We start from the raw sequence: 21,741 nt of genomic DNA on the forward strand, positions 1-21,741 counted from the left end.
CCTTCTCCTGGGGTCTTTTGTCACAGTAGACCGGTCCACCGGGGGAGCCACAGAGAAGTGGAGGGGCTAATTCAGTCTAATCTCTTAGCCTGTTAATGTCTGGCTGATATGTGGATTTCTCCACATCCTCGGGGGAAGGCCTTTGTGGTGAAGGCCATCATTATGAAGTTTCCGAGCCCTCCTAGCCAATTATAGGAAAGGGAGACAAATTAGTTCATCTCAAACTTAGCTCCCAAGAAGTTTCTCTCAATTGTTCTCAACTTTATTTCCCATCTCGCACCGCAGAGGCGATTCACTGTAAAGGTTTGTGATAAAGAAGAATTGCCTGATAGCGGCTCGTTCTCTCTATTTAAAGGGAAAAAGATTGTGCATCTTGTGTGAGACCCGCTGATGGATTTTGTACAACATCGTATCCGTCATGCGCGATTCCGTACACGGTTTCTGCTCGGAGCCAAGTTCGAAGCCATCTGAGTAAAGTGGTGTAGCGCTGCTTGTCTGGCGCTGGCCAGCGGTGAGCTCGGTCTAACGTTTCCCTCTGATTAAGACACAGTGGTGAAAGCTGCCTTTGATCTGAGGAAATGTCTGCGTAGGGAGCAGTTGGAATGCGGCGCTCTGCTCTCTGCCTTGCAGATGCAGAGAGAGAGATAGTGTCACAGTCCATTTGTCTGGCCTCGCCACCGCCAGTCCACCCACAGTTGTTAAATCTGGATTGTCACAGCCTGTCAGGCCTAATGAGTCGAGTGTGATGCCCCTACGCTGAAGGTTCGGAGTCAACCGGATCGTTGTTGTCGACGTAAGAGCAAAACCAGATGATGCTTTGAGTCCACGTGTAGTGACGTGAGATTTATGTGGTGATCTGACTTTTTTAAAAATATTTTTTGCTGGGTTAGGGGTTAATTCTGTGTCCATGGTAGGAATGTTCACAAGGTTCGACTTGCGTCAGTCTTTCCCGTGAACTGCAGATGAGTTCTCAGGTCCAGTCAATTTAATTTAAACAGCCTGATGTGACATGTAACAAATTTACCTTAAGTGGCTTTACAATTCATACAGAATACAACGTCGGCATTATCCCAAAACTCAAATCGAATCAGTCCAAGGGAGCAAAGAAAATGCGTGTGATTGCGTTAAGTTTTCATTTGAGTTGGCAGAACATGTAAAATATGTATTTGTGTTCTTCTTATATTTTCACATATGAAGGATTTACCTGAAGAGCCTCTTACATCTTTACATGGTACAACAACCACATTACACTTAAACTCGCCGAAACCATCTTTAATTGGGAAAAAAATGCCCCATTAAAGGGGATTATCATCCAAGACGTCATGTAGCACATATAAAACATGTAACTAAGTTCTTCCTGTGTTTCCTTTTTGCGTCTCCACTGTCACATATCACACATATGCCTTAAGTGTCCTGGAGTATCAGGGTTTTCTCACTTTCCAAAGAAAATGCAGCTTTAATTTCAGTTAGCGGCACATTTAAAACATGTACTCGTGTTCTTCCTGTGTTTTCTTTTCCACTATCACCTATCATATATTTTCCTTAAATGGCTTTATAATCTGCACGGCATCCGACACCCGCATTACCCTAAAACTCTCCAAAAACCCTTTCAACAGGGAAAAAAATGACCCTTTAAAGGGGGTTACGGTCCAAAAATCTGTCCGAGACTGTTGGTGTTGTGTGATTGCAGAAAGTTTTCATTTGAGTTTGTAGCGCAGTTAAAACATGTACTCATGTTCCTTCCTATATGTCCTTCTTTGTGTTTCCCTGCAGGCCTCCTGGGCTAGCGGGCAGTCCAGCTTTCTCCGACATCTCCCTCATCCGGATCTCGCCCCAGCGGAACCCCTCTGTGGGGGCGGAGTCGCCCTTTCACCCTCCGCACCCCTACATCAACCCATACATGGACTACATCCGCTCGCTCCACAGCAGCCCCTCCATCTCGGTTCTGTCAGCCACCCGGGGCCTCAGCCCTGCAGATGGTGAATAAAGTGAAACACACACCGACGCGGGAAAGCATGATGCGCATACACACACACACGCACATCTGCACGCGACCCCGGCGGAGCAGAAATGGCCCGACGAAAAACCTCAGCAGACCCTTAAAAATGATATTTGAAATCGATTAGCGAGGTTTCGATTGCTATTAGGAGGAGAATCTCGATTCTCTATCAGTTTAATTCCTGTTTGAGATCAGAGGAGGTCAGGTGAGAGGCAACCAGATCCATCTCTATTAAGACCCAGGGGTTGGCGAGATGTTATCTGAGCGAGGGAGCGGGTGGATGGGAGTATTATGAGTGTGGCGCAGTCTGTGTGGGTGGGGGCGCAGGTTGGAGGGAGGCTAATCCTTTTGATCTGTGAGTCATGTCAGAGATCTCTGGAGGATGAATCAGTGAGAGGCAGGGTCATGTACAGTTACAACGCGCACACCGAGGGAGGGTCGGATTCAAGTTCAGGGTTGAGGAGGGGGGGCAGTCGGTTGTTATGGTGTCCTACAGGGAGCGTTTGTTTCCTCAGATCCCATCATGGGTTTGGACTGGGAAATCAATTAAAGGGGACACCAGAACCAGGAAATTAAAAAAAAAAAAAAAGATACAAAATAAAAAACTCAGCTAGTTTTGGGGAAGAAATTTTAATCAGAGAGGAAAGATCTTCATTGTAATAAACAAACTCTCTTCGTTTTCACGACTGAATAAACTGAATAAACAAACTGACCTTGAACAACAACACAATTTCATGCTGTTTTACTTTGTTTGTGTGTGGCGGACCCTGCCACCTTTCTAGCTTCAAACAGTGTTCTGGGGACCTTATTTTCCTCTGAGAACAGCTTCTTGAATTTGCTAAACGTTTTATTTAAGATTTTGACTTTAAAATGTCTCCAAAACTACATCGTGCACCTTTAACAATCTGGAACCAGCAAATAATTCACATTCTTGATCAACTACTGATGTTATTTTTAGCTAAAAATGCTAAAATTAAATGAGGAAAGCAATTGTGATGACTAATTAGGTCGTATATTAAGCAAAAATAAAGTATATTTACTTTTTTAAACATTTTTTTATATTATTTAAAATTGAATACCTACTACTGACTACTGACTGACAAAACAAGCGATTTGAACAATTGGGTTATTGAAAATTAGCATTTAGCATTTTGGCTATTCTTTATACAATTTATAGACTGCATACTTAAAGTGTCACTATGTAGTTTTGGAGAGCAAATTCAAATGAGGTTATAATACAAACTCAGATATAGTTATTTTTTCCATAACTGAATAAACAAGTTGTTCTCAAAGAAAAATAAGGTCCCCAGAACACTGTTTGAATCTAGAAAGGTGGCAGGGTCCGCCACATGTAAACAAAATAAAACAGTATGAAACTGTGCTGTCCTTTAAGGTCAGTTTGTTTATTCATTTTATTCAGAACACAAAACTCTGTCCTCTCCATATTTTGCACCTTTAGGTGTTTGATTGCAAAAACAAAGGCCTGAATAGTTCTTTCTCTTTTCTAAGATTAAATAAAACAAAGTTATACTCGAGGTGAAATCCAGTTCAGGAAAGTTAACACGCAAAACAGCAAAAAAAACAGCTGAAAATGACCTCGCCATGAGACGCGTGCTTATTAAACAGCTTCTTTGCCAAACATCTACGGTCACCTTCGCCGGTCCTGAAAGGCGCCTGATGACCTATTACGGCCCTCATGTCGGCAGCCATCAGCCTTTTCGACACTTCAGCAGCGGAGACCCACTTTAGCTCCCCGGCTCGCGTTGAAGTGTATTTCAGAAAGTGGCAGAGAGCAGGGAGCGTTTCCTCTCCACCAGCACACTCGACTCCGTCTCACCCCGGTCTGTTAAAAGCAGCGTCTTAAGTGAAGGCCGAGAGTCTCTCCGCTCTCACCCTCACTCAACCCCTCTCCCGCTCTCCTCGCACTCCGTCGCTCCTTTCTTTCCTGAAACAGGAAGTATCCGAGTCTTTAACCCTCCAATTTTCCATTACCGCAACGTAATGTGCCGCGGTTCTCCGGCTCGCTCTAAATCAAAAATAGTTCCTCCAAGCCAACCACATGATCCCCCACTTTCGCTTCATAATGCTGTGAATTGTGAATGAGGCGCCTAATTACTCCTTTAATCAATCCGCTGATTAATTAACCCATCAGCTTTTGTGTTGTTAGTATATCACCACGCTTACAGGGAGCCTCCTTCCTTCAGTGTGCATTTTTTTTTTTCTTCCTACCCCTACCAAAAAAAAAAGTGCATTTGAATAATGATGAATTAATTAACAGAATCTAATGGAGATTTAAAAGTGGGTGGGATTTAGTGCCACCCTCTCGCCGCCACCGCCGCCACACATTTGCTTTTCACATCTTTTTTTTTTCGTGCTCCTCCCCTCACAACACTTCTCTCCCTCTTTTCTATGTGAGATGGGAGTTCAGAGGTAGGCATCGCCCCTGATCCTATTGTAATGCTGAAGGGAGCACCCGGTGGCTCACAGAGTCCCGAGGCAAGTTTTTTTTCTGTGGGGTGCCACACTGAGAGCCTCCCCCCCCCCACCACCACCTCCTCCCTCCACCTCCACCTCCCCTCCTCCTCCCCGCGCTCCCGCTTTTTGCCCCCAGGATCGCGCTCGGATGCCAGCGTTTCTGATTTAGAAAAATTCCGCAAAGCCCCCTTTTTTTTTTTTTTTTTTTTCCTCTCCGTGCGTGGCTCCTGAATGGGCCACATTATGGCTGAATGCAAAAGCAAAGCTAAGGCGGAACAGTGGAGACAATTAAGAACCCCCCCCCCCCCTCCTTCCACCGAAGACATAATACCCACATCGAATTAATTTAGAATTTTTTCCCTTACGTTCATTCAACCAATCATGGATGCATATTGCAGGCATGCAGGCCAGCCTTAAGAGGAAATCTCCTCATACACCGTTTCTTTATTTATTTTCTCTTTATTTCCTCAATTGGAGGATGGTGTGGGGGGGGGGAGAGCGAGCCGCGGCTCTCCGTGGGTCTGAACCGATTCTATATTTGCATCCAAAACCACAGCGTTCGTCTTTCCCCTTCTCTCTTTCTTCGCGTATTTGCATAAGGAAGCCCACCACCAGATGTTTATTTTTAGGCTACGGTTCAAGGACTTACAACACTATAACTAAGGGAATGACTTGAAGAAGAGAGGGGATTTTCGAGAGAGAGAGGGAGAAAGTAGAGTGGAGGCAGAATCGTTCACTGTATCTTCATGCATGCAGATATATCTGGTGCAGATTTAGGCCTTTTGTTTTGAAAAAAGGAGGCAGAGTGGAAGGAGCAGGTTGCATATCTGCAGACTGCAGCCGCCGACGTGTACGACACACAGGCGCCGTCTCTGGCAGAGGATGTGTCGGCCCCGCGTGCTCTTTACCACACACACATCTGCGCTCCGTTGCGCTCTCTCTTCTCAAAGTGATCAAGGGAAACAGTGTGAAGAGGAGCAAAAGGGCCCGCTCGAGAGCCGTATTGTGAGGTGATCAGTTATTGCCGCGAGTGCATCAATCAAACGCTAATGCGCGCTCGCCGTAATCTCTGAGCAAGCATCCGGTAATTCCCAGCGAGGCCCTCCACTTCAGGTGACGCTCCCCGTGCAGCTGTTTTGCTCGACTTGATGGTGTTGCTAATGCGCTCATTACTGTTCTGCTGAGCTGATTGTCATCTAATGTAAATGAACGCAGGTTTGTAAGCGCCCGTGCAGGTGCTCTCCCTGTCGTGTTACTCCTCACCGGCTAATTCCCTTCCCTTTCACTTCCTCATCAGTCACCTTCACTTTCTGGTTGCCTCGTTTCCTCTCTTTGCTGACCCCGTCGTTCTCCTGCTCCAGCCCCTCACACAGGTCTGACCACGGCCGAGTACTACCACCAGATGGCTCTGCTGGCGGGCCACCGCAGCCCCTACGCGACCGACCTGCTCCCTTCTGTGGCCGCCACAGCCGGCGCCACCAGCGCCAGCGCCCTGCACATGGAGTACCTGCAGGCGATGGAGAGTAAGTCTGCGCTGATGTCACACATGACGCGTGACTGAGAGCACTGTTTATGACACACACACACACACAAGCCCATTTCAAAGTGCTGATCCAGGATCACTTGTTTTTCTTCAGTATTCCTCATACTTGAGGTCCAAAACTGATCGAGGGACAGATTTACAGACAATGGGGAGTTTTCTCAACTCGATGATGCCAAGTTCAGTTTACAAATCAGTTTTCCACAACAGTCGCCAAGTTGGATGAACACTGGAAAGTTTGGAAAGTTTATTTGTATTGCAGAACTCAGACAAGGCAACTCAAAGTACAAGGGCATAGAATTACATTTAAAGACTTTAAAAACAAGGACGAAGACATCAACAAACTAAACATAAAAACAATTAAGCTTAAATATGATACATATAATATCTGCTCACTGTCACGCTGACAGCTTGAGAGTTTCGTAGTCCACAAAACATTTGCCGGAGCCTCACAGCAATTTAGCATTGCAGCATTCTCCTAAACAACTGAAGTAGATGGAGACCTGTTAAAAAGTTTGAAAAAGCAACTCAAACAAAAGCGTTAAAATGTTCCCAAAATGTTCTTTTTTTAAAGAATAAATCTTCACTGTAGCCGCTAAGCTAAAAGTGTTAGCGCGACTTTGCATTAACGTCTTTTTCAAATCAATCCCGGATCTCGGGGCTTCTGGAGACTTGGAACAAGCCGGGTCAAAACAAGTTCAGTTGTTTTGCTGTGAAGCTCCAGAAATGTTTTGTGGGCTGGAGAACTTCACCTGACTTTCCATCGGCATGTAGGAGAGGAAATAATGACAGAATCTTTCACTTTTGGGTGAACTTCTCCTTTAAAATTGGGTGAAATATTACTGAAAAACACTACATTTCAATAGTGACAGATCCTACATACACATTAAAATTGTAATTTTTGCAATTTAAGGTAAAATAGACGAGTTAAACAACAATAAAATAAAGGATTTTTCCGCCACATGTAGCCCAGCTGTAGAGAAGACACCCACTGATCCTCGGCCTGCTGGGATTGCACCCAACACATGATTGCATACCTGCACATTATAACATGGGTGGCCCCGGAGGGAATTCAACCTTTAGAAAACGCACCTTTAGGTTACTATATATAGACGAAGCTGCAGCTCCACCGCAGCGAGGGGGGGGACCTGCAGCTCCACTGTGACACGATTTAAATGAGCTATTGTCTTAATGTGTTGGGCTCAGGACTGTGTGCAGAGGACTTATGCTAATGAGTTATTTTAAAGTGTAAATAGGAAATTAAACGCACAGTGAATCTCAGAAAGGTCGGACAGCCTCACCCCGCTTCCCTTTGATGAGAATGTATTTAGTCAGGCAGACGCCGCTTTCATGGAAATCCGGGGTGAAGTTCCCCCGATTCCTCTGAACAAACTAATTAAAACTAGCCAAACTTGTGCGGGTATCAGAAAATTAATTGCTATTAAGTGGGAATTGGAATGTCCCACCATTCATCACTGGAGAAATCCTTTCTTCTGTGTCACTTTTTAAGATTAATAGACTGAAACAAAACAATTAGGGCCAAATTTAAGTGGAGATGCGATGCTCCTCCACTTTAAAAAAAAAAAAAAAAGGCGCCTGTGATCATTGCTGGTAATAACTCATCATGTTTCAACAATGTGTGTTCCAACGGCTGAGAAATTAACACTTTAAAGCTTTGTTGGATTTCAGGGAGAAAGAAAAAAAAAAATAAAAAAAGCATACAAAGAGCGGAGTCTGTCAAGAGGCTTCTCGCCGATAATCTGGGCTAGCGTGTTACTGCGGCTATTTTAGTCTATTTCACATCAGTGTAATTACCTTCAGTGAGACTTGTGCTAATGAAACAATGGGCCTGTCCTGCCTATTGGTGCTTTAATGGGCTATTGTCTGTGTTTCAGGCTGCCTAATTAGCGCCACAGCTCTCATAGATCACGATACTAAAGTCTGTATTTGTGGTCTTCATTAGTTCATTTTAATTCACTCGCTATTCCTTCAATTTAAAATGGCATTTTATTCCCGTTAATTGGCAGCGTTTTTTTAACACTGAAACTCATGTTTAATACAAACAAACCCTCATTTGTAGCAGCTGATTATACTTTCCTTTAAATTACACACACACTGTTTATTAGAGCTGCAGCAAAAAGCGGATTAATCGATTCTTTTAAATAATTAATTAATGGTTTTGGCCTTCTTTCAAAGCAGAAACGTCTTCTTGAATCGAAGGATCTGCTTCTTTTCTTTGTCAATTATGATGTTAAATTACATTTTTGGGGGGTTTTAGACTGTCGGTTTGGCTAAATAAGCAATTTAAAGACGTCACTTTGTGCTGCCGTAAACTGTGATGAGCATTCTTTTTTATTTTTTTTTGTACATTTAATATAAAATTATTAAAGGTGCATCACGTAGCTTTGGAGAAGACATTTTAAGCAGAAAAGAAAGGTCTTTTTTTTCTATGCCTAAACAAACGAAATTAACAAACTCACTTTGTTTTCACGACTGAACAAACAAACTTAAAGAACGACGCAATTTCATCCTTTATATGTAGCGGACCCTGCCACCTCTCTAGCTTCTAACAGTATTCTGCTGACCCTATTTTCCTCGGAGAACAGCTTGTTTATTCAGTTATGGAAAAGAGTTTGTATTATTACCTCATTAGTACTGTAAATATTCAAATTCTGAGTTTGAATTTCTCTCTCCAAAACTACATAGCACCCCTTTAAATCGATTAATCCTCATTACTACTTGCAGCCCTAATCTGTAAATTGTAAAATTATTCAAAGTAGCTCTGAGAAATCAGATTACTGTCATTTTAAAGAAGTTTTCTGTCACATAGAATGATTTCCGTCCAGCGTCACATCTGCGCTCCAGCCCTCCCCTGTGAAAGCGTCCCTCTCAGGTGGCCCCGAGGCATGTCGCCGAGGGTTCAACACCAGTTTTGGAGCCGGCCTTTTTATTTCCCCAACGCCGTCAGTCCGGCCTGTCTAAACCCTCCCTGGCCGGAAGAATTAATGACGCGGCACGCAACCAGCCATCCCGTCCATAAATCAAGAGGAAATTAGAGGGACAGTCCTGCTACAAGCCTGGACGCTCCTCTCTCTGTCTCCCCGGCCGGCCGATTTATCATTTGGGCTGTGCATTAATAAACACCACTCCCATGAGGCTTTGCAGTGGTGGGACGCCGGCCCCGCTCCCCTCCACCCCTCCCCTTCTCTCCTAGTTCACCACAAGTGAATTCTCCTAATTCGCTTCTTGTTTAAAAAAGTGTCAAATTTCTGAATGCAGAAGGTGGAATTTGTCCAAAACCTGGAGAATAAAAAAGTGTTTTTTCTTTTTTTTGCAGGATTCTAAAGAAATAGTGATAAATCAGACGTGTCGAGGGGCGTTATATGACAAACTGCATTGTATTAAGCAATTGTGTGCGCTGGTGGATTTGTATGTATATATGTATGCCCTTCTCTCGAAACACCAAGGCATAAAAAAAGGACAGATTTTCTATACAGTGACAATGTAAAGGGGGTGTTGCTCTCCATACAGCTTCACGCCGCAGTCGAAACTCGGGCCTACGTATGCCAGAACACCACAGAGGCGTCCACACGCGCACACAAACACACATTCACATCCACACACTGTGATTACCATGTGAATGGAGCCTTGGATGTGTCAAACGAGAGATGGAGCATTTACGTTTGGGAGATGGATGGATTGTGGGGGACGTAAATATGGAGGGGGGTTATCGGGGCTGCGTAAGCTGGTTTTGTTTGCCTTTATAAAATAACTCAAAATGTTTTATTTCCAAGTCTTGAGTCACAAAGTCATTGTGTCAGTTCACGCACAAAGCGCGACATCCCCTCAGCGCTTTCTTCCCCCCTCCTCCCTCCGTCTCCCTTCTGTTTTTCCCTGTCTTGTTTGTGACATCTCCATGTGAAAAGACAACAAAAGTCATGTTTTAATCTCTACCCGTGGCTCATTGTATGTGCGGAGAGAATGGTTGTGCCGTTTCCGCCTTTTACCTTTTCAAACCCCCTTTTTAGTATTTCCAGTCAACACTGATTGCATTTGAATAACGAGTCAAATTGGACTTGATTAAATATTACCATACACAGTCGGAGCATTTCTCCAAACATAAAAGACATGTTTTCTCATGGATGAAATGCAAGCAGTGCATCAAGTGACAGCTGAACACTCATTCAGACGAGCCTTTTGTCTGATGATTGACAAAAATGTCATCTGCTGGGGTTAGATTAGGTTAGAGTTTGGATGAAGTCGCACAGAGAAAAGCATGTACAAACCCGGCAAACGCTCTCTCCCGATCTGTAACTAATTTGTAGGAATTTGGCCGATGCTCTTCTCCAAAAAGGCAGATAGGCATTCGGTTACACTCCTATGTGGCATTTTAACCTTTCCCGTTCACAGGAGCCACTTGGCTTCTTCCTCTGACTCTGATCTCCTCTTCCTCCTCCTCCTCCTCGCTCCTCATCTCGCAGGCTCTCGCTTCTCGAGCCCGAGGCTGCCATCGCGGCCCAGCAGGAAGCGCCCGCTGCCCATCTCGCCCCTCTCCGAGCACAGCTTCGACCTGCAGACGATGATCCGCAACTCGCCCAACTCCCTCGTCACCATGCTCAACAACTCCCGCTCCAGCTCCTCCACCAGCGGCTCCTACGGCCACCTCTCTGCTGGCGCCATCAGGTAGTCATTATCTTAAATGTATTTATTTATTATCATTGTTTTCTTGGGATATTTAAAATTTGACTTGGACTTTAGTCTTTAATGGTATGAAGTAAAAAGTCATGGGTGAAAGAAGTGAACTTTGCTGATGCTGCATTCACGTGCTCCTTGGACAGTTCCATTTCCAGAGTCTGGAAATCGTTCTTCCGACTTCAGAATGTGAAAAGAAGATGAACACCAAAAAGTTATTTTGCATTTTATCAAGTGTTAAAACAACACGTTGACAGCTGGTTCCAGCATTTAAGGAAACTATACAAAGACCATACATGACTCAACCCAATGTTTACTTTCATCCACCATGTTTCAGCGTCGTGCGACATCAACCCGACATCTCGTGCTCAACATACTTTTTTATCAGATTTTCTGGGTTGTTTTTCTGCCTTGTTATTTTCTTGACCTGCCAGAAAAACTTCTTTCCGATAAATCCGACAACACATGAACACACAGTAATGAAAAGCACAATCATGTTGCATTATGGGAAATGTGGAATTAATGCTGCATTCACGTGCTCCTCGAATGGTCCCATCTCCTGAGTTGAGAAGTCGCTCTTCTGACTTCGGTGTGTTCATGTCTGTAACGTCAGACTGTATCAGCAACATGGGGAAAAACAAAAGGAAGCTGTCAACCCAATGTTTACTTTCGTCCGCCATGTTTCAGCATCATACATTGTAAACTCGTATACCAAAAGTTTTTCTTTAGATTTGAGAGGGCATTAACGTGAAATTTTTCAAACGCAGGGTATTACAAGACACTGTCATGTTGCATTGTGGGAAATGTAGGATTATTAGTTTTCTGACGCTCCACCAAAGATATCGACATTTCAAAGAAAATCTGTCAATCGTGATTCCCAAAATGTTTTGTAAGTGGAATAAAAAAAATCCTGTCAAGATCTTTCAGGAGCTTTGATTGATTGTTTCCCTCACGGTGGTTATTCAGAGACTAATACGTGCCAATAACAGATCAACAGGATCTCCCGGGGGGGAACAATGATCTTCTAATATCATTGATCGGTTGAGTTTTCATACTTGCAGTGCAGAGCCCATCAGTATGGCACCGTGATATGCATTCTGCACAGAGGAAAGGAGGAAAGAAAGTGTGTGGTGGAGGGAATAAGTGTGTGTGTGTGTTTGTGTATCGTCCATGTCAAACCCCCGTGTGGGTGACGATCTCCCAGCCAGCCAGTCAGCCGGCCTCCCCGGCGGCTGGTGTCAGTCATCCGGTCCACCTCATGGAAACATCACATACATCACGCCCCGGTACCAGAGGCGAGCGAAAAGGGGAGAAAAAGAGAAGAAGAGAGAGGGGAAAAGGAAAGATCCATCGCCCCACCCACAGCCATTGATCAGCGATCTGTAAGAAGAGCCTGATCAATCACGCCGCACGCTCAGCCACTGTCCCGGTGACAGGACCCAAATAGCCAGAGCCAACAGACTGATGAGTGATATGACAAGCGGATGGGCCCCCAAATGTGTCTCGGGCCATTGATTTCCACTCGGCTCGTAATAAAATCAGCAGACATATGGGTCGCAGCGAGAGCGAAGCGTCAGGGCTCAGGATGAATGGAGGCCGCTGCTGTCGAGCCACACAGATCTGTGTTTATCTGCTGGTTCACCTGCGGTTAGAACGGAGACCCTGAGGGGCTTCAAGTGGCTTCTGGGATTTTTCTTTTTTTTTTTTTTTGTTTTAGGATAAACAAAGTTGGCGCAGGTTGAGGGGTAAATAAACCAAAGGGAAACAAGTGTGCTGCAGGAAGCGGGAATTAATTTAGCCTTATTTACACGGCGGTACGACACACTCCAGATTGTTTATCATGTGCATCATTTGCCCAGTGGAGGGATGACATACTGCCTTACACAGACCACATGATAATTCACCGTGTGTTAACAAGCTGAACATTCATTGGCAGGGATTTGCCGGCAGCCCCACGGTTCCAGCATTACCACACCATCTCCTGTCAGATTGTCCTCAGGGAGGGGAACTATCCAGAACAATCCATTTATTCACTGTCTTTCCCCTTATTTTTTTTGCCTCGTTGCCTTTGCAACCGAATTTTTAGCAGGCTGTATTTTAGTTTTATGATTATTCTAGCACGGGTGGAATGAAATGTGGACGCAGCTCTCTGGCCTGAAGAGGGAAGCCAACACAGAAGAGCATTAAACCTGCATTTTTTTTTTAGTGATTCCAAAAAGATCGTATAGGAGCTTATGAGAAAATGGCCCTACTTCTCACTTGATTTACTACCTCAGTAAACGGTTTACTAAGGAGTTTATGATCTCAATCTGAAGTTTCAAGCCTTCTTTAACACAGCATGATGTTCATTTCGTAAAGTATGGTCCCATTTAGACTAAAATGGACGATAAAGCCATTTTAAGTTGTTAGCAAGTCCATACCAAGGTGTGTCCTCTGGTTCTCCGCCAGATCCAATCAGTATTGTACCTACCTCCATCCTCTAATCCAAATTATCTCTTCTGGCTCCATAAAACCAATACCGCGAATGCTTTAATGCCAAACTTGATGCCTCAAGTAAGTGTATTTGCTATATGAATGTCTGTCTTCCTTCTTCCCCCCTCCAGCCCAGCGTTAAGCTTCGCCTACCCTCCAACGCCGGTGGCCCTGCACGTGCACCAGCAGCTGATAGGCCGCCAGCCGGGCATCGTGGGCTCCGCCTTTGGCCACAGTCCGCCCCTCATCCACCCATCGCCAGCCTTCGCCACCCAGAGGCCCGTACCTGGCATCCCCCCCGCCGGGCTCAGCGCCAGCGAGCGCTCAGCCATCTCCAACGACTCCTCACAGGTGAGAGCGGCGGTGCGATTCATCATCACAGGTAATAGATAGCGGCGTCGCATGCCAGCCACATCTCAGTGAGACGCAGCGAGCTAACATGGTACAGGCAGGACCCCCCCCCTCTGTGCGCTCATCTCCAGGGAGTTTTCCTCCTACTTGTGTTGTCTCTTGTTTTCAAAGCGCCGAGCGCGGCCCGGAACGCGCCTGCAGCAAACAACGAGGGGGCTTGTTAGCATAGAATCCCACTGCTGACTTCATTAATCACTAGAGAGGGAACAAGGATATGGAGAGGGAATATTGACATGGATGGATGGATCCAAAGGGGCTTTTTCTCTCCTTCCTCAGCCCTTACTGTATGTGCGGGCCCACATTTGAAGTAAATATTCAGTGTTTATTACCCGTCCTCCCTGCTGTTTCCCATCGCTTGAATTTTGTGTCATCGCCAATGAGGCCTCGCTCAAACTGGGCACACCAAAATTGCCTTTTCCTTCTCCTGAATAAACAGAATATTGCTTTGGGGCCACAGCTGAATCTCACATGTATCACGGACGGAACATAGTGGGGTGGATGTCACTACCTCTCTAAAAATATAAACATCATGGGCGTTTTTTTCAGGGAAAAGCAAAGGAAACTTCTTTCATTCTTGTGAGCTCAGTTTGGTAACAAGAATTCCCCCAAGGGTGAATTTAAGCCCAGGCCAAAGTCAGGTCATCCATCGGCTCAGCGAATGGTTCATTGAATTGGTTCATGAGTTTGTTTTAATTGCTGTGATTAGAGCGGCTAATGTGATTCGGTGAATTGCACGGTTTTTCATTTGTACAGTCGGAGCTCTCGCCTTGAGCCGAGGACACGGGAGTCATTACGGGTGCAACCGCTGTTGTTCTTTCCTGCTTGATTAAGTCAATGATTGAGTGACTTATAAGCATCACATGCATTTTTAACGACGACATGAGAAATATAAGTAAAAATATAAAGTTAAATCATCCATATAGTCGAACGGGAGGCTGGAAATGATCATTGTTTTTCTTGTTTCCGCAGACCAAGCCAACGAGTGAATCTGCGGTGAGCAGCACAGGAGACCCGATGCATCACAAACGCTCCAAAATGAAACCAGAGGAAGAGTTGCCGAGCCCGGGCGCAGTGAGCGTACAGGTGAGGATTGTCTGCATTTTTCCGAAAACATTAAAATATACATTCATTTACTGGCTATGGGGAGATATTCTTTTGCTATCTGGAATCATTCTGGTTGGCAAATCCCAGAATTCACCAGCTTTTTTTAGATTTTTATAGGAATCACATATAACGGCTGGTCACCTGCCAAAGCGGCGGCAACAATAGACAAGCTTACCAGCCCCCGATGGTATTCATGCACCTGCGTTTGGCTGTTTGTCGGCGTTGGTTTCCCACCCTGCTCTTATCAGTCGCTGTTTTCCCAAGCGAAAAACAATTCATCGATCTTTTGCAGGGGGTGTGGGACCAGAAAGGAAATTGTTTTTGCTTTTGTTTAATCAAAAAATGTTTAAGTGGCTGGAGAAATAAAAGAGAAATGTGATAACAGCAAGGGGTTTTTGCATCTGTAGGGGGAAAAAAACTTGCGAGAGTCAATATTCAGCCTGAGGTGTGTGGATGGTGGTTGGGAGCGCAGGCTCCTCCTGAATTAGCCCACACCAGCGCTCAGACGGTGACAGTGAAATATGTCTGGGCTAATAGAGCAACCTACAGCAGGAAAAGGGGGTTAGATTCCTCAAATACTCGCCCCGGTCCTGTCGTATAACAACCCCCCGAACACAGAGCGGGGCTTTCAGCGCTACATTTCCGCTCTCCACACTTTTCTCCCAGGCGGACAAACAAGGCCAGATTCACAGGGGCGCTGTGGCTCAGACCTGTAACCAAATCCTTTTTGTGCTGCGCCTTTCATGTGAAAAAAAATGGCTTCTCAGACAGATTTGGATGGACTGATGTTGGGGAGACGAAAGCAGTTCCTGTAAAAAAAAATGTACGGGGCAGTTCACCCCAAAAATAAAAAAAAAATAAATGTTTTTTTATCTTTCCTGCAGTGCTGTTTATCCATCCACAGTTCATGATGTCGGCCTTCTGTCGACTATAATAGAACTCGATGGCACTCAGCAATGTGTCTTTCCAGATATAATGACCCGGTAACTCAAGATAATCCACAGACGTTGTTGTGAGCAGTTTCATGTAGGAACTATTTTCTTTCTAGCAAGCTTCACCTCCAACTATGTCACCGCGGAATCGGAGGCTAGATAACTACGCTAGCCAACGTTACAGCTCAGCCAAAGAGGACATCATTAATGATTACGTCCCGTGCTATCGCAAGCGCCAGCCTCTCGTCCGTGAGTAGATACGGAAAGAAAATAGTTACAGCAAGGTCTGTAGATAATCTTGACTAAGCGGGTCAGGATTTATGGAAACAGATTATATTTGAGAGAAGGCTGATATCTCCAAAACTCTGCAACTCACACCAAAACAAATATAGATGGATAAAAAGTACTGCAGGTAAGAGGTAAGATTTGGGTGGTGAATTTAGGAACTATATCCATAAAAATAGTTTTGTCTTTAACTGGACCTTTCTCTTGTTTCCTCAGGACCACCCTGACGGGATGACCCTGGTGAAGGAGGAAGGGGACAAAGATGAGAGCAAACAGGAACCGGAGGTGGTTTACGAGACAAACTGCCACTGGGAGAACTGCTGCCGCGAGTTTGACACACAGGAGCAGCTCGTACAAGTGAGCAGCGCACACACACATATTTTGATTTTGGCATTGGTACTTTTACTTCAGTACGAGATCTGTTAACTTCCTCCATCCCTGCACATTTTAAATCCAGACATCCTGTAACGGTATGTCAGTAAGTTGTGCGGCAAAAGGAGCAAGAAAGGCAAAAAACCTCTGAATCGAGTTTTGCTTTGAAGCGGACGGTTTGCATGTCAGTGTTCCCACCTGACCCCACTTGTTCTCCAGGTCCAGAGTGGGTAAACAGGGTGTTTATAGCTGTAAAAACGTCTGAAGTCTTACGTAAAAAATCTTCCCCCGGTGCAGCTACACTGCCTTTCTGGTTTCGTATGCTATGAGAGTTCCCAGTGTTTCTTTCCTCAAGCTTAGCAGATCCCAGCAAACATCAAGCTGCAGCTGTACTATTCCGCACAGCGCCTCGTATCAGGCCTGCAAACCCCCGCCTGCGAGTCTGTGCAGCGGCAGCAGCAACACAGAGTCGGAGTCGGAGCTGCAGGCATTGACTGATACTGCTGCTGGATTCCTGATTGGATCCAGGGACGGTGGTAATGGGCTCAAAAAGCTGGAGAGCACATCTCGCAGCTGAACAGGGGCTAACTGATTTGGCGGGTTAAGCCTTCCCAGAGTCAGGACGTGAGCTTTGTGTACAGCACTGGACCGGCCCTCCTCCTCCTCCCCGCCTGTTATCAGAACTCTCACACAGCACCGGGGAGATGGATGGCTCTCATCGCATTGCGCCCGAGGGTTCACCGTTAAGCTAAATATTAATGACATTATGGTCGTGTCGCCCCCACGCTGGCGCTATTAGCTCTGCCGCTGTGAACCTCTCACCCGTCATCCGGCTGAGAGAAAGTTGGGGAAGTGGTGGAAATACACCAATATGATGAAGAAGGGGTCGCTGGAGTGCACACACACACATGAAACACACATCAGCGCACATCTGATAGAAAGATCCTCAGCTCTCCACAGCTGTCTATTCGCCGTCTTGACATTGCAATCCTCAGCCGCGGTGGTAACCCCTATCTATAATTGATATCCTCAGCGCGGAATGGGGCTGCCTCCCGTGTTTGAAGGGCTCGGCTCAAAGGTTGAGCATCTTGACAACTTCTTGCCCCTGTTTCAGGGGGCGGGATGAGTTAAGGTGGTTGGAGAGGAGGGAAAAAAAGGGGGAGGATGGCTTCCTTAATGGAGGAAAAAGCTCGCTCACATCCTCCCCCTACTGTAGTCACACCAGGTGGCCATCTGAGCAAAACAATGTCCTCTCATTCCACCACAACCTTGCCAAGCCGCACTTATTATCAGATTGCCGTGTAGACAGACACCCAGCAAATCCTTATTAGTTTTCCATTTTTTTTTCTCCCATCTCGGAATTGTTTTTTTTTTTTTTTTTTCTGATATTGCATTTTATTTCTCATTTTCTATGCACGCGCAGATATGCAGAGAGATGCCAATAAAAGTCTTCGCCTACAGAATCCCTGCCCTCTAATTCAGCAGAGCGGACGAGAAAATGCTCTTATCTCCGCCGCACCCCCACCCCATCTCAGTAATAGGATAAGTACAGTATTTGGACCACAGTGGCACTCCTCGCACACTGGGAGGGGTTCGGGGGGGGGAGGCGGTGGGGGGATTTCCATCTAACTAAACAATGGAGCGTCCCTTCCCCCTGTACTTGTCTTCTGAAATGGCTTTAGGGGGGGAAAAACATGATGAGAAAAAAAGAAATGGCAGTTTCTCCTCGGATTGAACCAATTTAACTACTCTGTTGAGTTCGCGCGTGGATCCGTATTCCGGCAGTTTTTTAAAACACGCCGAAAAAATGACACGTCTACGTCACAAAACGAATGTTTTCGTGAAGTAGCGAGAGTCTGCACCGATTCAAATGTTCCCCTTTGTTGGCCTAATTTTAGAAACTAAGCCTCCACACCACCCTCGTCGCTTTCCACCTTGTTCAAAAGCACTCCTGCCGCGCTCTTCATGCATATTTTTTACCCTCTCCAACGAGCTCTCACCATGACGAGCCACGGCGTTCCTTTATCATCCACGTTTAAGCGCTCTCGGTGCTGCCGATAAGATAAACATCAGATCTGTGCAATTTAGCTCACTTATCTGGCCTACCCAGTCAGCAAAAGCGAGGCGGGTGTCAATTTTAGTTTGCCGTATTTATTTCATTTATTACGTTTCGACTCTCTATACCTCCTCCATCTCCCTCTCTCTGCTCGGCTCTGCGTTCTTTTGCTTCCCTCGTTTTTTTTTTTTATATTTTGGGCACAAACCTCTCCCTCCACTGGTTTTCTCTTTCATTTTCCCCTCCCTCCCCTCTTTCCCCTCGGAGGGAGTACTTTTTAAAGATAAGACCTGGTGGCTTCTTTAATGTCTCTCTTGAAGAGGGCTTTTTTCACTCCGTTTTGTCGCCGGAGATGCCAACCCCACACTCCCATAATTCCCTAAAATGGCCCTTCTCAACAATCTTTTATTATTTTCTCACGGATCTATTACTGATTCTTCACCACAGAGAAATCTACAGGAGAGCTATTTATTTTCAGCACATATGTATGAGGAAAAAAAGCATGTAAGCATTTTCTTTCGTCTGTGTGGCAAGGCAGTTTTTTAGTAGAGAGTCAAGTGTGGCCTTATGAAATGTGATCAGATTTGGATCAGCGTGAAAGTTGACTGTTTTCTCCTCACACAGATTTGATAAATTACTTTGTGTAATTCTTCACATTCTCTGTAAAAATTGACTCTTTTGAGGTCATCTGTTGTAGCTGCCAATGGTCTCTCAACCAAAATAAAATGAAATACGTAAGTAGTGTATGATCATGGGAATTTTAAGTGTTTTACGAACCACTATTTTTGATGAGAGTGTCACCTATGTAGAAATGTCCATGGACGTTTAGTGACATTCGCCAGCTTCCTTCCTCACTCTTTGACTCTCTGCTGGAAGTTATAGCAACAGGCGACCAAATAAATTACACTGTTCAAATTCAGACACAACAGCAGTCAGGTTAAAAAACTAAAAAAGCCAGGTTTAATCATGTGAGCTGTACATGTGTAAACAGAAAAGGGGCGGGAAAGAGACAAAGACAGGAAGTGGAAAGCCACGTGAGGATAAAACTACAAAATAAAACAGGAAATATCTAAAAGGAAAACCGTGAATGAATGACCTTGAATGAAATTTGTACAACTCAACAAAATATATAAGTTCTTGTCATTATAACATATTATGTATTTAGGAATTCCGGTTTCTGACTCACTTTCATGTTGTTTTAGACTATATATGGGGGGTTGTCTGAGGGGTTTGGTGGTCTGTATGTGTGTGTTCCCACAGCTCATCGGGCCTACCGTTCTGTTCCAGGTCACCTACATAGGTGGCGCTGCGATGTCCTTGTTCTTAGATGGGGAGCTGGCTCTCTCTGTGTGCAGCCTTGTTGAGGCGGCTGCTGCGCGCCTCCCCGGTGTTAAAGGGAGATAAACGCGGGCGCAGTCTGAAGCCAGCCCCCCTCCCTGGCTGCTGGCGCAGGCTTTTAATTGGTAAAATGCAGATTTTTTTTGATCAGGAGAAGGATTAGGCCCCTTATCTGTCAAGAGTATCTTACTCTAAGATGAAAAGACTGTGCTGAATTACACATGCCAATTCTAGCTCCCTGCCCCCTGCTCGCTCACTCACTTAACGCTCGTCCTCCCGCCTTCCTTCACTCGCTAAATTTTCCCCCTTTTTCTACGTCCTCCCTCCTCCTTTTCCCTCCCTTCTTTGCCTTTTTCATGCTCCTTTTTCCCCACTCTCTTTACACAAAGCACTTCAGCGACTGACATCACAAAAGAGCATATGATTTATTAGGCGGTGTTTGATAAAGCTAAACGGTGTTGCGGGTCCCACAGCTTAGTGAAATTGCCTTGTAAACAGGCCCTCTTTTCATGCACGCTTGCATTCTAATGCATGAGGCCCGTGTCCCAGAGAGAGTTTGATAAGGAGACATGGAGATGGATACTGAAGTGGGCAAAATGCTGGGAAAATAAATAGCAAAAGTAATGTGTGTAGAGACGGAGCATTTGCATTGAGGGAAGGTATATCATTTTAAATCGGAGGCTGTGATTTTGTATTTTCTTTAGAAAACATAAAAAACTTTACTGTTAGGTTATGGATTTTCTTGCAATGCACCCAAACAGCAGGGGTCTGGACCAGGTAAACAGTGTCGGCACCTGTGTATATATATATATGTGTGTGTGTGTGTGTGTGCACCTCTCATACGTCACAGACGGCCTCAGTGTCCCCTGTGTCCGTGTCCCTCGCGCTCCCTGTCGAGCGACTCCCTCCTAAATCCATCTTGGTGGCGTTTTTACAGTTGTTGGCCGATAAGCTGGCAGGGGGAAGATGAATAACCTGCCGCGCCACTGCTATCAGCACCTGTTTGTCGATTTAGCCGGCCAACGGGGCCTGTCTGCTCAGCATGGAGATTATTGATTCAATAAGAATTGCCATTAGATCATGCCATTAGGTTTCTCGGCGGCCCCCTCTCCCCGTGCTGTCTGTCCCCCTCTCTGTCAGCTCCGAGGCTCATGCATCACACCCGTCAACGACCTCCTTCATTTGTACAAACAGGCCGCGAGTGTGTATCCGTCTGGGTGTGCATTTACTCGTGTCGTGCCAGCCACCCGCGTGATCCAACACCACGGCGCTCTCCCATCGCTCTCGGCCGGGGGATATTGAATGGTGGTCACAACAGACCGATGGCTTGCCACAGGGATTCCCTCACAGAGAGAAAGGAAAAGAGAAGACGAGTCAGGTTTTCCGAGGCTCTGACCAAGACGGGGGAGGAGATCAATCTTGGGGAAACTTCACTAACGTCTGTGGTCATCCAGTCCCCAATCATTTTCCGCGGAATTAGTCTTGTTTTGTCACTTTGAAATTAAAAAGTGTCAAGTGAGAATAATGGAGGTCCCTTGCGGATATATTAGTGTCAATTTCACTCTTTGCCTGCGCTGTCGCACCCCGCTGTTTCTGCGCTGACTCATTTTTCGATACTCCTCCTTTACTGGTAAGCGAGCGCGGCGGTTATGTAGTAAGAAGAGACTCTGTGTCAAGAGATTGGAAAAAAAAAGGGCGGTTCATGGTGGGTGTCATGCTCATGATCTGGCCAGTGGGCCGGGCACTCTGAAGGTACAAAGGATGCTATTGTCAGAGCGGTGTCATGCCTGGAGGGGAATTGACCCTGGATGCTTTATTTGCTCTGGTTCTGCATTTTTATTGCTCGACAATCTAGCGCGTAAACGCTCAAAGAAAGCATGTTTTCCCCAGACAATTAAGAGCATTCAAGTCTCTATTTATGTCCCTTCCTTCTCCTCTGTTGCCATCCGTCCCTCTTCATTCAGCCCCAAGGTAAAAAGACTCCTCTCTGCTGCTCAGGAATGTAATAATACTGGCTTCTTTTGGTCAGGATATTGTGTCTGTCTCCCTGGATTTAAATTGCTCC

At 45.5% G+C, this 21,741-nt stretch overlaps 1 protein-coding gene across 1 annotated transcript in view; it reads left to right on the forward strand.

Annotated features, from left to right (window-relative positions):
* The window catches only part of gli3 (GLI family zinc finger 3), a 104,067-nt gene that overhangs the window by 74,681 nt on the left and 7,645 nt on the right, over positions 1-21,741 (forward strand). Inside the window, exons 5-10 of the mRNA XM_030398642.1 lie at positions 1,774-1,979; positions 5,836-5,997; positions 10,496-10,697; positions 13,310-13,529; positions 14,559-14,672; positions 16,127-16,267. Coding sequence (XP_030254502.1) covers positions 1,774-1,979; positions 5,836-5,997; positions 10,496-10,697; positions 13,310-13,529; positions 14,559-14,672; positions 16,127-16,267 — 1,045 coding nt within the window. The remainder of the gene's footprint in view (positions 1-1,773; positions 1,980-5,835; positions 5,998-10,495; positions 10,698-13,309; positions 13,530-14,558; positions 14,673-16,126; positions 16,268-21,741) is intronic.

This window comes from Sparus aurata, chromosome 19, assembly GCF_900880675.1.
Source record: "Sparus aurata chromosome 19, fSpaAur1.1, whole genome shotgun sequence".
In the NCBI taxonomy this organism is placed as follows: Eukaryota; Metazoa; Chordata; class Actinopteri; order Spariformes; family Sparidae; genus Sparus; species Sparus aurata.